We start from the raw sequence: 15100 nt of genomic DNA on the forward strand, positions 1-15100 counted from the left end.
AGCCTACAGTTTCTCCAGGATCTTGTCAACAAACAATAGGTGGGAGAAATAATATTGCTTTATTGACATGGGAGAGGGACTACTGGATATGTTAGGTTTGGTTATGCTTTTAAGAATGACTACATAGAAGGCTTAGATGGTAGCAAGAGAAGCTTAGATCTAGAAGTTTCTTGAAAGAAGAGATCAGAGGGAATAAGTCATGGAGAAAAGACTGTCTGTGTGTTTGTGTGTGTGTGTGTGTGTGTGTGTGTGTGTGTGTGTGTGTGTTGTGAGAGAAAGACATAAACACAGAGAAGAAACCTGTAGAAGTGGATAGAGAGTTGTCTGACATATACTGACTGTGTTAAACTGGGCAAATCAGTTAATGTCTTGGTGCCTCCAAGTAATTCTCTAAAATTGTAATTTTCAGCAATTGAGTGAATTAGTACAGGAAATTTCCTTACCATGGGTTTCTTAAACCACTGAAAAAAAAATCACATGTGCATATGTGTTATATATATGTGTGTGTATATACATATATATACATATTATATTTAGATATATATATATATAATGAACCTAAATCGACTTATTATTCTATTCCTAGAAGGAATTCTGCACATATGTGTGTGTATAGGTATGTATGCATATATAAATATGTACATTCACATCTAAAATATTAATGAAAAAGCTAGTCTCTTACATGCAAATCTCATTTAGTGCTCTTGTCAAATCAATTTTAATGACTCTAAAAATTTGAATTTATATTAGTTCTGGAAACTCAAGTTTCTAAGGACTTTGGGTTGTGGATTCTCAGGAATGCATAAGTGATAAATTTGGGATAAGGGAAAGAGATACAATATTTTAAAAGAATAGGGGGAGACACTAGTAATTATTTAAAATATGAAGAGTGGGAAAATGTTGTGAGCAACTCAAAGATAAGTAAACTCTCTAGAATGTAAGGGATTATATAGGTGGACAGAGGTTGGGGCGGGGTGGGGTGGATAGACCTAAGAGATGAAAGGAGAGCCATGATGCATTTTGAGATCTACTGACTCAATGGTCTGAGGAATCTGAGTGAATGAGGGATTAAATTTTGGGCAATTTGATAAAAAATCTTTCTGAGTCATTTCTAGTGATGCTCTTGGTCATGTCTCAAGGACTACTTTAAGTCTTTAGAGAAGGGAGATTTTCAGAACTCCTAATGGATTGATTCAAAATCAGAACTGGGAATTAAAAACTATAGTAGTGTGATGAGAATGAGACCAAAAATAACAAGTGCTAATGCTTGATGGCTCTCTCAACTCAACAGGCTAACTATTACCTTTGATTCAACCTATCTGTACCCCTTTAATTTCAGGCAGAATGATTACTGATAATAGGCTTTGAGTAGTTAGGGATTAAAGGATCTAAAAACAGTTTTATGATATTATCTCTCCCTTTTCATGAGATTATCCCTTTTATAAACTAAATATCTATCCTGTCTTGATCTAAATAAGACTGTGCATATGATTGAGTCTGGGTACTATTGAAACACTGTTCATTCCATAATAACCCCTGAGAATTGGATAAGACTATCAAAGTATGCTTCCCAGTCCTTTTCAGTGATATTCACTTTTAGTGCTGCTTCCCTATTGTAAAGAGACTTTGTGGGAGGCAGGAACAGAAAAGCAATACAACCTCATAAAGCATTCAGAGTCCAGAGAACTGTAGGTTGATATGGTCTAACACTGAATCACTAACCTAAAGCTCTCAAAGTCTCACTATTCCCCAACTATACAATAGAAGCACTTTTGTAATCTTTTGGGATCCTAAAGATAAGAAGAACTTTGGTGCAAATCCCACTTCATATACTTAATAGTTCTGTAATGCTGGGACAAGAACTTGCCCACTCTAGGCCTCAGTTTCCTCATATAGAAATATAGGAGTTAAACTTGGTAAACCCTAAGGTCGTTAGATCTTACTGTTTACATCTTTTTTGTACTTGTGTCCATTACTTTGCTGGTGAGGAAATTGAGCCTTGTAGAAGTGAAAAGACCTACCCAACATTTTTCAAAGTTAGCCAGAAGGGTTTTTTTTTTCTCTATCTCCCCCTTCCCATTTCTCTAGATTATTATCCATGATTGTCTTTGGTCATAATTTGCCTTTTCATAGGTTAGAATGATTGAACTGGAAAATATCTAACTTCTTCAATTTAACACAATTCAGTTCAAATCAAAGAGATTCATGAAACATTTATTCATTTTACAGTTGCTAACTAAGGTCCAAGAGGCTAAATATTTTCCCCAGAGTCACATAGCTAATTAGTGGTAAAAGCAAGACTAGAACAGTGGTATCTCTGTTTCTGTTTCTGTAAATATCTAAGCAATAGAGTTTGTTGTGAGGATCAAATGTGATAAAGAATATCATATTCTAAGTGCACTCATCATTTTTATGTAGATGTCAGTTATAATAACTGAATCAAACTTGTTATTGTGTCTGTTGACTTGTATTCATAGTTAAGTCAATCCTCATGTTATCTTTTGATCTAACTCAAAGACTCATGACTTATTAAAGTTGCAAGGAACATTGGAGATCATTTACAAATAATAAAATCTTTTGTCTGCACACATTCAATGTTTCCATACTGCTAACATGGTCATTTCTCTCAGTCTTATTCTCTGAAAAGATTTAACTCCTTCCCTCCCTAGGACTTGATAAAATTCTACACAGAAAGAAAACTGGAGGGTTTCATGTTGCATTTTGAATCCACTTTGCAGGGTTAGAATCAGACAAGGGTATGCCAAATTTTAATTTCAATTCTTTTAGTAAAAGTGAAAGCAAATTCTTTTTGATCAAACCATTTCAGACCAATTTGAGTAGGTATTTTTCCCCATTAAGGGAGCTGAAAGTCTCAACACCAACACCATGACCCTGGAGACCAATGATTTTCTATTTATCCCCAGAAGAGGTACAGTATTGAGGCCTCCTCCTTCTCTCAGTCACATTTCTCTGTGCCAAGAAAGCTCATTTTCCTCCTCCTTCTTCTTCCACTTTTCCTAGAGACCCAATCACATGGTCCATCCAACACTGACCTTCCCTATTTTATTCCCAAATAAAATTCTCTTAGAATTTCCTTCAATGGGACTTCCATGGCATTTTTCATAGGAGAACCTTCATCAGTGACTTAAGATGCCATTACAAGTGGGTCCCCTGAAAGCTATCCATTTGAAGACATTATGTAGTACTGCCTTCATCTAGAATTATAATGCCTTGGGAGCTAGTTGGCTCAGTGGATGTAGCACTAGCCTTAGAGCCAGGAGAATGGGAGTTCAAATCTGACCTCCAACACTTGACTTTTACTAGCTGTGGTATTGTAGGCAAGTCACTTAACCTCGATTATATAGACTCTCTGGGGGCTTTTGACCTCATCATTAATTCTTCATTTGAGAGGGAAGATTAGAGGATAGCTACATATATGATTACTAATTAATAAGCATCCATCATGAGAATGAAGTGCTGTGTCTTAGTTTATTTGGGCCAACATATGCATTCAGAGGCAGGCTGTAATGGTTTTTTTCAGGTTGTTGAGATTTTTAGCGTAAATATTGTACAAATATCAAAAGCCCAGCTACTACCACTGGTGCAAAGATGGAATGTAGGTATGCATACATGTTAACACTCTAGTTGCAGGTTTTTCCCAGTGCAATGGCTCTCAGGAGTATGGAGATTGGAAGTTCACAATTATTACACTTATAAGTTTGGTATGGTCTTAGTATTTGACATGTTATCCATTATTCCTTTCTCATTCTCTATTTGGCAAGCTTAAATAAAATTTGAATGATCTTATGCTGATATTGCTTCCCATCCAGAAACTGATGTTTGATGTTTTAATGATGTAAAAATTCCTTTACTTTCACTTCAGTTACATCCAGGAGCAAAAGAGATTTTTAGGTTTTTTAAATTTGTTGCCTATTATAGACATTAGATTTTTTTGGCGTAGAGACATAGATACTTTGATAAAGTCAGCTTCTATGAATGGATTCCCAGACTCTTCTTTAAGACGGAGAAGAACATTCAATAAGAAATACAATGAGTAAAAATAGGATTGTTCATTTTGTCTTCTATGTTTATTCCATCCCTTTAAATAGAAGTGGCTACTTTAAAAAAGACCAAATACCAAAGGATCCCTCAAACTTTAGTTTGGGACTTTGAAATCAAATTATTTATGAGATTATTTTATTACAAAGTGATTTTTTTTAAAAACAAGATTCCAGTCTAAGTTTTAACACTAAATATCAAAATGCCATTCTAGATAAAAGAATGTGTCAATAGGGCAAGGGCTTTATGATGTTTGAATCTGGAGGTCATTTTTCTCTTATATATTTTGAATGATTTGTAATTTTATTACCCAATGAGGTCTCCCTTGACTGAAGCAAGGAATGGCTCTACACAATGGGGTCTCCCTTGAATAAAGCAAGGAATGGCTCTTCATATTTGAATAGCTAGTTTTCATGAGTTGTTATAGACAAAAAAAAGATAAAATAATGACCAACTTTCTGGTGTGTATAGAACAGAGGAATATTGAATTAGGATTATAAATATTCAATTTCTCTTCTCTTTTGGACCCAAGTTGCCTGCTCTTACTATGTGTTTTGCCTGAATGGAAATAAACTTTGCTGGATAAGGAGGAACTGATAGGAGGCAGAAATAATAGTACTATGAGTGGAAGTTGGAAGGTGCTAGGGGCTAAGTCCTAGGCCAAAATTTGACATGTAAGAAAAGTAGTAAGCATTATACTTAAACAACTGCCACACTAGTTTAGTACCTCATCTTCTATCTATTGGTCTATTGCTATAACCTCCCAGTTGGTCTTCCTGTCTTAAGTCTCTCTCCTCTACCCTCCATATACCTACTAAAGTGGTTTTCCTCAAGAGTAAGTCTGATCATGCCATTCCTTTTATTTGCTAATAGAAAAATATTTATTAAAATTTATTTATCTATTTATATACTCTATTTCTTCAGATACAAATTAAGGTCGGGTTTTAATCAGTGTCCTTAGAAAGGACAAATGTAGTTAAAATTCAATTACATTGGTATCTACATTCAGTTAGCAATTGAAGAAATTGTAGAATACTAGAGTTGAAAGGATGCTTTGAGCTTATTTAGTCCAATCTTTTCATTGAATGAATTGAAGAGAATTGTCTAAATTCATGTTAGGAATCTTCCTTCACTAATATTCTTTTACTCACTTATCACTTGTTAACTGTCTAATAAATTAAACAACATTTTGTTGTTGTCTTTTGGAGGGGTAAAGGGAAAGAAAAGGAAAAAATACATACAGTTATTACATGGTACCCTTCCTCATAGGGCTTATAATGTAGCAGGAAAGACACATATACAAATATACAATATGATATTTCTAGCATAACAACTAATATTATATTATTGCATTATAATAATTACATTGCAGGATGCAAGAGCAGCTGGCAGATATTAAATGCTATGTGAGGTCAGAGGGAGAAAAGAACTTTCCCAGTGATGGAGATCAGGAATGACTCACTGGAGGAATTTGATATGCATATGGAAGGAGGAAAATAATTTCAGAAAGATGTATTGGAACAGGAGAGAATTTCAGATATAAGTAAAAGCATGAATAATGAGACGGAGTTAGGAAGCAATGAATTTGTGGGAAAGACCCTAATTGAAGTAACTTTGCTAGAGCAGAGAACAAGGAGAATAGAGTAAAAAAGACAAAAAGGGTGACTGATACAAGCTTATGGTGAGTGTCTTATGTTCTATAGGCCTGTGGCCTTCATAGAGGGAGTTACAGCTTCCTGATTTGCCATGACATGATCCCAAGGGGTCTGCGGTCAACCAAATAGAAAATAGAAAAATTCCTTAGGATTATTTGTTTATAATACAATCTCATTTGCCCTTATATAGCCTTTTCCCTATTCTTCCTTTTCTCTTTAATACATTAGCTCCCACTTTCCCCTTTCTGAACCAACTTAGACTCTAGTGTCAGCTAACCAGGCACCTAGAGCAGCAGTTACTTAGGTACCATTGATATTTTACTTAAACAACTACTACTCTAGTTTAGTACCTCATCTTCTCTCTCCTGGACAATTGCATAGCTTCACAGTTGGTCTTCCTGTCTTAAGTCTCTCCCCTCTGCCCTCCATGTACCTGCTAAAGTGATTTTTCTTAAAATTAAGGCTGATGATATTATTCCTTTTATTTGGTTAATTTCAGTGTTCTTTCCATTGATATATCAGCAGACAGCAGACAGAGAGAATCTTTACGTCATTATTCTAAAACCTATTTTGTGTAAAGTTTATATATATATATATGTATATATATATAGATAGATACATACATACATACATACATACATACATATATATGTATAACCAACTGTATAATAGTATGGTCATATCACTTATAAATAAGTAAACATAAACATATTGGGAATATATTAAAAATTTTTAGAAATGGAATGAATGCATTTGGAAACTATTGTTATAGGCAATGAGGAGCCACTGAATAAACTAGTTGGCCAGATCAATGCCTTAGGATTAAAGGAGGAAGGCGAAAAGGAGAGAAGGAAGTGAGGTAAGGGAAGAAAAGAAGAAAGGAAGGATATAAAGGGGAGGGGAGGAAAAGGGGAAAAAGAAGCAGTAAGGGAAGGACAAAAGGAGGAGGACAGGAAAGGAGTAGAGAAAGAAATGAAAATGGAGAGGAATGAAATGGAATGAGAAGAGAGGGTAGGGAAAGAAGCAAAGAAACAAAGGGAGAGAAACAGAGGAAGAGAGGTCCCAGGAAGGACCTATGGACAAAATTTTGAGGAGCAGCCATCGTAAGAACGAGACTAATGAATCAGTAAAGGATTCAGAAAGAGAAAGGGCAGTAAAAGAGGTAGGTGGATAACCGTAGTAATAATGCATTTTTGTGTTACACTTTAAAGTTTACAAACATTATTTTATACATTTGTATATATGTACATATATACATACATACAGACACATATACCATCTGTCCTTCCAAAGAGCTTACTTTCAGAGATGATAGCAAGTCCATTGAAAAGGATGTACCAGTTATAGAAATCATTCTCTTCTTTTAGGGCCAGAATCTGTTCAGTCTTTTCCATGAAGTCTTCTTTAAGTTCCTCTCCCTCAACCCACAATTCAGTGATCTCTTATTCACAGTTTTTATAGTACTTTGTCTCAACTTCTCCATCCTCTTATAGAAAGGTGTCTAGGGCTACAGGATCAAAGATATTGAACTGAAGGTGACCTTACAGCTATCTAGTATAAACTTCTCATTTTACACAGGGGGAAACTGACATCTAAGAAGCTTAAGTTGTTTCCATAGGGTTTCACAGTTAGAGGGAATCCAGGGCCTCTGTTCTTTCTACTGTATAACAACTAACTGCATTCTGAGGAAAAGCAGGACAAAGCTTTCAGTCTTTCTCTGGGGGGATCTTTCAGATATTTTGTAGTTTTACTAAATGGGATTATTTTTCAGTGTTCTAGGCTAGGTCCTAAGCAGTGAGATAAGTTCTAGAAATAAATTTCTAAAAGAAATAGAGGTAATGTGAAATATTGACTAAAAAGATTGATTTTGAAGTCAGGAAGATCCTGGGCTCCAATTTGACTCTGATTTACTCTACTGTATAACCATGCTCAAGTCTTTTAATCCCTCAGTGACCCAGGTAACTTTCTAAGTTTATAATGAATGCTTGGAAAAATAATTTATTTATTATCTCTTGTTTGGTAGATGCTGAAATGAGGGGTGGGGAAACAAATACAAAAGTGAGTACCTTTCCTCAAGGAGCTTACATTCTAGTAGGGGGAGAAAACCCATATAGGTGAACAATAATGAGAGAAGGGAGGTTTGGTCCTGGAAGGGGTAGGAATTGTGAATGGAGGCAAAGGGTTGTAACATGCCATGCCTTTCTAGATCCAATGGTAATATTTGAATGGTGACAGCGTAGATATCTAGATGACTCCAGTAAGTTCTGGATTTTCTTGTGGTTTTCTGTGGACAGATGTAAACAAAACCCTATAGCTGGTTAGATACTGTGGGTTATATAATTATGTCCTCATTCATTCACTGAATAGGAGTGGAAAGTTCCAAAACTGAATACATTAATTGATTAAGAAAGTTGGATTGAGATGTGTTTGAAAGGATGATGGTATCCAGAGGTCAAATCCTGAGACCCTTTATTGAAGATGGGGAGAAGAAATTTAGTAGCTGGATTTATGGCAAGTTACTGCAGTAGGGTCTAATTTTCTGAAGAGGTATTACAGGGTAGACTCTGAAGCATGATGTAGGTCCCAAGATACATAGGAATTGCTGATCAATAAATGTCATTAGAAAGATTTTACATATTGGGAATTATCCACTTTACCACATTTTTGAAATCACAGACAACACAAAACAAACAAAACTCCTGAAAAACAAAATTCAATTAACTGTTTAGGTTGACATTATCTGAAAAGATAGCAGGGGCATGTATAAAAAGGCTTTGTGCTAGTGTGTTGGGTACAACTGGTTAAGATCTTAAATTCTAACAGAATTGAATAGCTCTGGGTATAGTGTTAAAAGAGAGAAACTTAGTCAGAAAATGGATGGCAGCAAAGAGAAACTCAGCAGATATTTCTGATTCTATCCCAATGATGTCAGAATAATAATGTTTGTCCTTCATTCTCAAAGAAGACCATGACATCAGGGAAATGATTACATGACAAGCACATGAATTGGATTTGAGTGGGGGAGGTTGCTGTGCAAAGTCATCAACCTCACAAGAACCTGAACAATTCTTTAGAAAGTAAGCAATTTCAAAGAAGTAGGAAAATTGCAGCACATGTATTGCTTTTGAAACACAAACTGTCCTGGCAATGTGTCCTTTATAGATATAACTTTTCAAGCATAATTGTGTGATTACAGTAAGGTGAAGAAAGAGAATTTCTTAGAATTTATTATTTATGTTGTTAAATTAGAAATATTTTGTTTTGAATTATTGTATCATTTGTTAAACTGGTAAAAAAATGCTTTGATGGAATTTTGATTTTGATTATGTCATTTGTTTGAAGACCATGTCATCAGTGAGGTGATACCATTACAAGATGGCTCTCCTCCAGAGCCATCTGAGTCCAGTGACAAGATCTGAATCAGGATGACTGGAGATGGCCTTGGATGCAAGGCAATCAAGGTTAAGTGACTTGTTTACAATCCCACAGCTAGTAAAAGTCAAGTATTGGAGGTCAGATTTGAACTCCCATTCTCCTGGTTCTAAGGCTAGTGCTCCATCCACTGAGCCACCTAGCTCCTAAGGCATTATAATTCTAAATGAAGGCAGTACTAAATAATGTCTTCAAATGGATAGCTTTCAGGGGACCCACTTGTAATGGCATCTTAAGTCATTGATGAAGTTTCTCCTATGAAAAAAGTTCATGCTATTTAAAATAGCAGTTTATGTATCACATATTTTGACTTTTCAGAGGCCTTTTTCAAATACCTATTTTGGCTCCTTTATCTTTTTGTTAGGGAATTAAGATAGATGAATTTTAAAAAGTGTCATTAATAGAATAGAAAAGACCTTCTGATTTTTATGTTCTGACCATTAAGAATAAGGTTACAAGAAATAGATGAAACATGATTTTTTGTTATATAAAATAATTCTTTCATAAAATTTGAGAAAATGTTTGATTTATAGACTGGCAGAAGAGTGCCCTGGCTATTTAAATATTGCTACCAAATAATATCAGTCTATCAATAAGCATTTTTAAATGCCCTGTATATCCCCAAAATTGGGGGGGGGGAAGGATAAAAATGGAAGAGTAGTTTACATTCTGTCAGGGCGAGGTAATGTATACATATATAGAGTAGAAATATATGAGTATATACAACATAAATACAAAGTGAATTTACAGGGTTGGAGAAGGCATTAGAATCTTGGGTGATTAGGAAAAACTTCAAGTAAAAGGTAGTATTTCAGCTTAATTTTGAAGGAAAAGTAGAATTCTATTTAAGAAGTAGGGACAAGGAGGGAGTATATTTCAAAATCATCTGTCTTGCAAAATTTTGGATTTATCTAACATAATCATTCTCTTTAAATTGATTTTGAATATACTTTTATATATACTTCCCTCCATTAGAATATAGGGATTTTTTTCATTCTTTATAGGACATAATACCTATAACATTAATAGATGCTTAGTAATTAATTGTGGATTAATTAGCAGATTCCAAGTAGGTGGAGGAGGTAGTCTGTAAAAGTCATAGAAAAGGAGATGAAATATCTTAATCAAAAACCAGTCATGCCAAGTCAGTTTGACTGTGCCTTAGAATGAATGAAGGGGTTTAATACAAAGAATTAAAAGCTTGATTGTAAAGGGCTTTATATGCTAAACAGAAATGTTTGTATCATCAAGAAACTCCTGGAGAATGTCATAGTCAGATGTGAAATTCTTGGAGAATAGTTTTAGCAACTTTGTGAAATGAGAGATTTACGCTTGGAAAAACAATAAAGAAACTATGGCAACACTTCAGGCAAGAGATTATGAGGATTTGAAGTAGAGCAGTAGCAATGTTGATGTTGAAAAGGAATGAGAGGTTTTAGAGGCAAAATCAAAAATACTTGACTATTGATTATATATTCAGGGAGAAGGAGAGTGAGGATTTGAGAATTCTTCTTAGCTTATAAACCTGAGAAACCTAAGAGAATATTGTCCTAAAAAGAAATAAGGATACTTGGAAGAGGCATGAGTTTTGGGGGCAAGATAATGTGAGTTCACCTTTGGACATACTGAGTTTGATATGGGTCCCAAATATCCAGGAGACTGGAGATAGATAAATCTGGATCATCTGTGTAGAAATTTTAAAAGGAAAGATATTTTTATTTAATACAGTCCCTGACACTCTCATAAGTGTAGTTTTACAAATATTATCTCACTTGACCTCAAAATAACCCAATGGAGTAGGTGCTAATGTTCCATTGATTTTACATTTAAGGAACCTGTGGAATACAAAGCGATTTACCCAAGGTTACATAGGTAGTAACTAGCTGAAACTGAATTTGAACTTAAAATTTCCTAGTTTTCTTTAAATTAGAATTGAAGTCATTGGAACTGATGAAGCCATTAAGAGACTATAGAGAGAGAAGGGAAAAGGATACTTATATATAGAGGAACAGGATAGGGTAAGGAATGAAAAATATTTAATAAGTTCTTACCATGTTTCAATCACTGAGTTGAGTAATGGGGAGGTCCAAAAAGAAAAGTCAGGTCTCTGCTCTCAGATGATTCACAAGTGGAGTTTGGCATGAGAAATGTCACATAAAAGATACAGTCAAGATTTTGTAGTAGTTTTATAATATAAAAGTTGCTTCCTATCAGGGAGGCATAGTGAAAAAGAACTTACCTGATCTGGAATTTGTGTACACACACACACACACACATATATATATATATATATATATATATATATATATATATATATATATATATATATATATATATATACCTCATCAATATTTTTGGAGACTTGATAATTAGTTCTGCATTATTATCTCTTGTGCTTATACATGGCTGACCATATCTTTTTCCTGATGATGGTAATAGCAGTTTCCCTGAGTATAAGTGAATCTCCTACATGTGTGGTGCAAGTGTGTATGTGTGAGTTTTTATCATTTGTTAGGGGATATTAGCAAAGGTTAGTTTGATGTTATGGTTTTGGTTGAAGAAGAAGAGCTACAAGAAGTCCTAATAGTACAATGGTTCTATATAAAATTATATATAAATTAGAAATACAATTCTCCAAGCAACTTCTAATTATGGTCAAATTATCTTTAGAATAGACTAGGCCAAACCAATTCCTATTGTACTAAAAGAGTAATTTTTGGATGATAAAGCCTTCCAAAATGGTAAAACATAAATAAAAAATATGAAAAATATGTTAGTCCATAAAAATTCAGCAAATGTCAAACTTCTTTTTGAAGTGATTTATCTCTAACATTTATGGAAATTTTCTAAATTGGAGATGGAGTAAGAAATATGTAAATTTACTGATTATTTTGGTAGAAAGGGGTATATTAAATTAATAAACTCAGTGTTCTTTTGTGACTTATAATATTATTGATTCTTCTACAAGGTTGGATCTCAGATTGATCATTTGCCTTCTTTCTGCCTCAGTTTATCTGTCTATACAATGGGGGTCACCTAAAACTTTTTTCCTGTAATTTCAGGATTTGGCATTTCTGGGGAAATAATTGAGAAAAAACCAAACTGTTTCATATTTGATATTATCTGTCATTTTGATTTCTTTGTTTTCTTAGTCATGCTGAAAAAGGTGAAGAAATGGAACCTGATAATTACACCAGAGTGACAGAATTTGTCCTTACTGGACTGTCCCAAACCCGAGAGGTGCAACTCGTCTTATTTGCTATATTTCTCTCCTTCTATTTGATAATCCTGCCAGGAAATGTTCTTATTATTTTCACCATAAGGTTTGATGCCCACCTGACTTCACCTATGTACTTTCTATTGGCAAATCTAGCCTTCCTTGACATTTGGTATTCTTCTATCACAGCTCCTAAGATGCTTATGGACTTCTTTGCTGAAAGGAAGATCATCTCTTTTGGGGGCTGCATTGCTCAACTCTTCTTCCTACACTTTGTTGGAGCCTCTGAGATGTTTCTGCTCACAGTGATGGCTTTTGATCGTTATGCTGCCATCTGCCGACCTTTGCACTATGCTACCATAATGAACCGCCGCCTCTGTTGTGTACTGGTGGCCTGCTCTTGGTTGGGTGGCTTTGTCCACTCTATAATCCAGGTGGCACTCATCATTCGTCTGCCATTCTGTGGACCCAATGAATTGGACAGTTATTTTTGTGACATCACCCAGGTGGTCCGCATTGCCTGTGCCAACACCTTCCCAGAGGAGCTGGTGATGATCTTCAGCAGTGGGCTGATTTCTGTAGTGTGTTTCATTGCCTTACTCTTGTCCTATGCCTTCCTTCTGGCCATGCTCAAGAAGCACTCAGGTTCAGGTGAAAGTACTAGCCGGGCCATGTCCACCTGTTATTCCCACATGACCATTGTGGTTTTAATGTTTGGTCCATCTATCTATATTTATGCCCGTCCTTTTGATGCTTTCTCCTTAGATAAGATAGTATCTGTGTTTCACACTGTGATCTTCCCCTTACTGAATCCCATCATTTATACATTACGTAACAAGGAAGTAAAAGCTGCCATGAGAAAGATGGCCAACAAATACATCTTATGCAAAGAGAAGTGAGTAGTCTTGAGCATCCTCCCACTGACTCACAGTGAGATTCAAAATCCCAGAGAAGACAGTCCTTTCTGTGGCAATATCTTTTTGTCCTTTTAACTAGCTTCTTTGATTTAAGGTCTTAAACTTATTCTGTTACCTTTAATTTCTAAAAGGAAAACAGAAGCATAGAGATCAAAAGGGTGTTACCAGTTAAAATGACCAGGAAGGTTGTTTCCAAAAATCTGTCACAGGATAAGACACATCCTATGATATGTGCAAAGAATAAAACTCCTTGTTGGGGTTCTCCTTCACAATTTCAACTTCCCAGAGTGCAAAAGAAACACTTGTCATAAACAAACTCAAAATAAAATCACTAAGAATAAATTGAATAATTTTGTTTAGGTCTTCACATTGTGTTGTATTGGAAGCATACTTGAAATTCTGCTTTTCAATCAAGATAGATTTAAGCTTAAAACTTGAGTAGAAATAAAGTATATTACTTTTCACCCTACCTTCTAGTCCAGAGGGAATTTTAGGCAGAGAGAGCTTGGACTCTGTAGTGAAGATTCTACTAGTTAGAAAATAGCAAAACTATTTAGTTTTCTTGGCAAAGATCCTGGATGGGTTTGCCATTTCCTTCTCTAATTCATTTTATAGATAAGGAAACCAAGGCAATCAAGGTTAAGTGCCTTTCCCAGTGTCATACAGTTAATATGTATCAAAGATCATATTTTTAAATATTTTTGACTCTAGGCCTGATACTATCCATTGTGCCACCTAGCTGTCCAGAAACTGTCTACATTATTATATAACAATGAGATTGATCCTCTTCTCTGTCATCCTCTTTTCCCTATCCATCTCCTTTCCTAGCTAAATGCCACAATTATTTACATGATTTACAAGAAGGTCAAACTAGACCTGTAGAAAGAGCCCTGACAGTAGATTCTCATCAATAAAATTATTCAAGAAATTTTGCACTATAGTTAAAATGATGGTATCATGTTTTATATTTTCCACTACTTGCTTTGTTTTGAATGCTGGTATTGAAGACATTAGGATACTTTCTCATGAAGTTAATTTTCAGTGGGTATACAAAAGACGTTAAAGTATGGATTACCTCTTCCCAGTGAATCACTTCATTTCCCACTCCTTGATGTCAAGACAGCTTTACTAAGCATAACTCAGAATTAGGTAGTGTAGCTTACAAGTTTTGAGTTTTTGGGTATGTCTGATCATGAAAGTGGACTATAAAATGAGTTAGAGAAGGAAATGAGAAATCATTCCTGTATCTTTGCCAAGAAAACATTAAATGGAGCCAGAAGGGTGACACAGTGAATAGAGCACCAAACCTGAAGTTGTGAGAATCTGATGTAAAATCCAGTCTCAGTCACTTATTCGTTGTATGACTCTCACTAAATCATTTAACCTTCAAAAAAGCCTCAAAAAAATCCCAAATGTGGTCACAAAGAAAAGGAATGACTGAACAACAAATTTTAGCTATTAAACCAACAGTTTAATTCACTATTCCAGTTAGCTATTGTGTTGTTTTCTTTGTGTCACCCCTGTTTGTCACCCAATTATGGTGAAAACTCCTGATACCACTTAATACATAGATTTCTTGAACCTTGATGTCACTATAAAATTAAGATTTGATATGTTGCTTACTCTCTTTCAAATAAGTACAAAATGCAGTGGTATGATGAGTTAAGGTTTCGGGGGAGGGGAACATAAATTCAGAAACTAAACAAAGAGGAGGAGAAAATAAATGTATGATTTAATGGTTAGAGACAATTTTTAAAAAGAATACAAAGTAGGTGGGGCAACTAGGTGATGCAGTGGGGTCTAGGAGGACCTGAGTTCAA

General features: G+C 35.0%; 1 protein-coding gene across 1 annotated transcript; it reads left to right on the forward strand.

Moving 5' to 3' along the window:
* The first annotated feature begins 12304 nt into the window (after nt 1–12304).
* On the forward strand, nt 12305–13262 carry LOC141520173 (olfactory receptor 4M1). The gene has a single exon (XM_074231986.1). The coding sequence runs from the start codon at nt 12321–12323 to the stop codon at nt 13260–13262; it is 942 nt and encodes a 313-aa protein (XP_074088087.1). The 5' UTR covers nt 12305–12320.
* The last annotated feature ends 1838 nt before the right edge of the window (nt 13263–15100 follow it).

This window comes from Macrotis lagotis, chromosome 4 (assembly GCF_037893015.1).
Source record: "Macrotis lagotis isolate mMagLag1 chromosome 4, bilby.v1.9.chrom.fasta, whole genome shotgun sequence".
Lineage (NCBI taxonomy): Eukaryota > Metazoa > Chordata > Mammalia > Peramelemorphia > Peramelidae > Macrotis > Macrotis lagotis.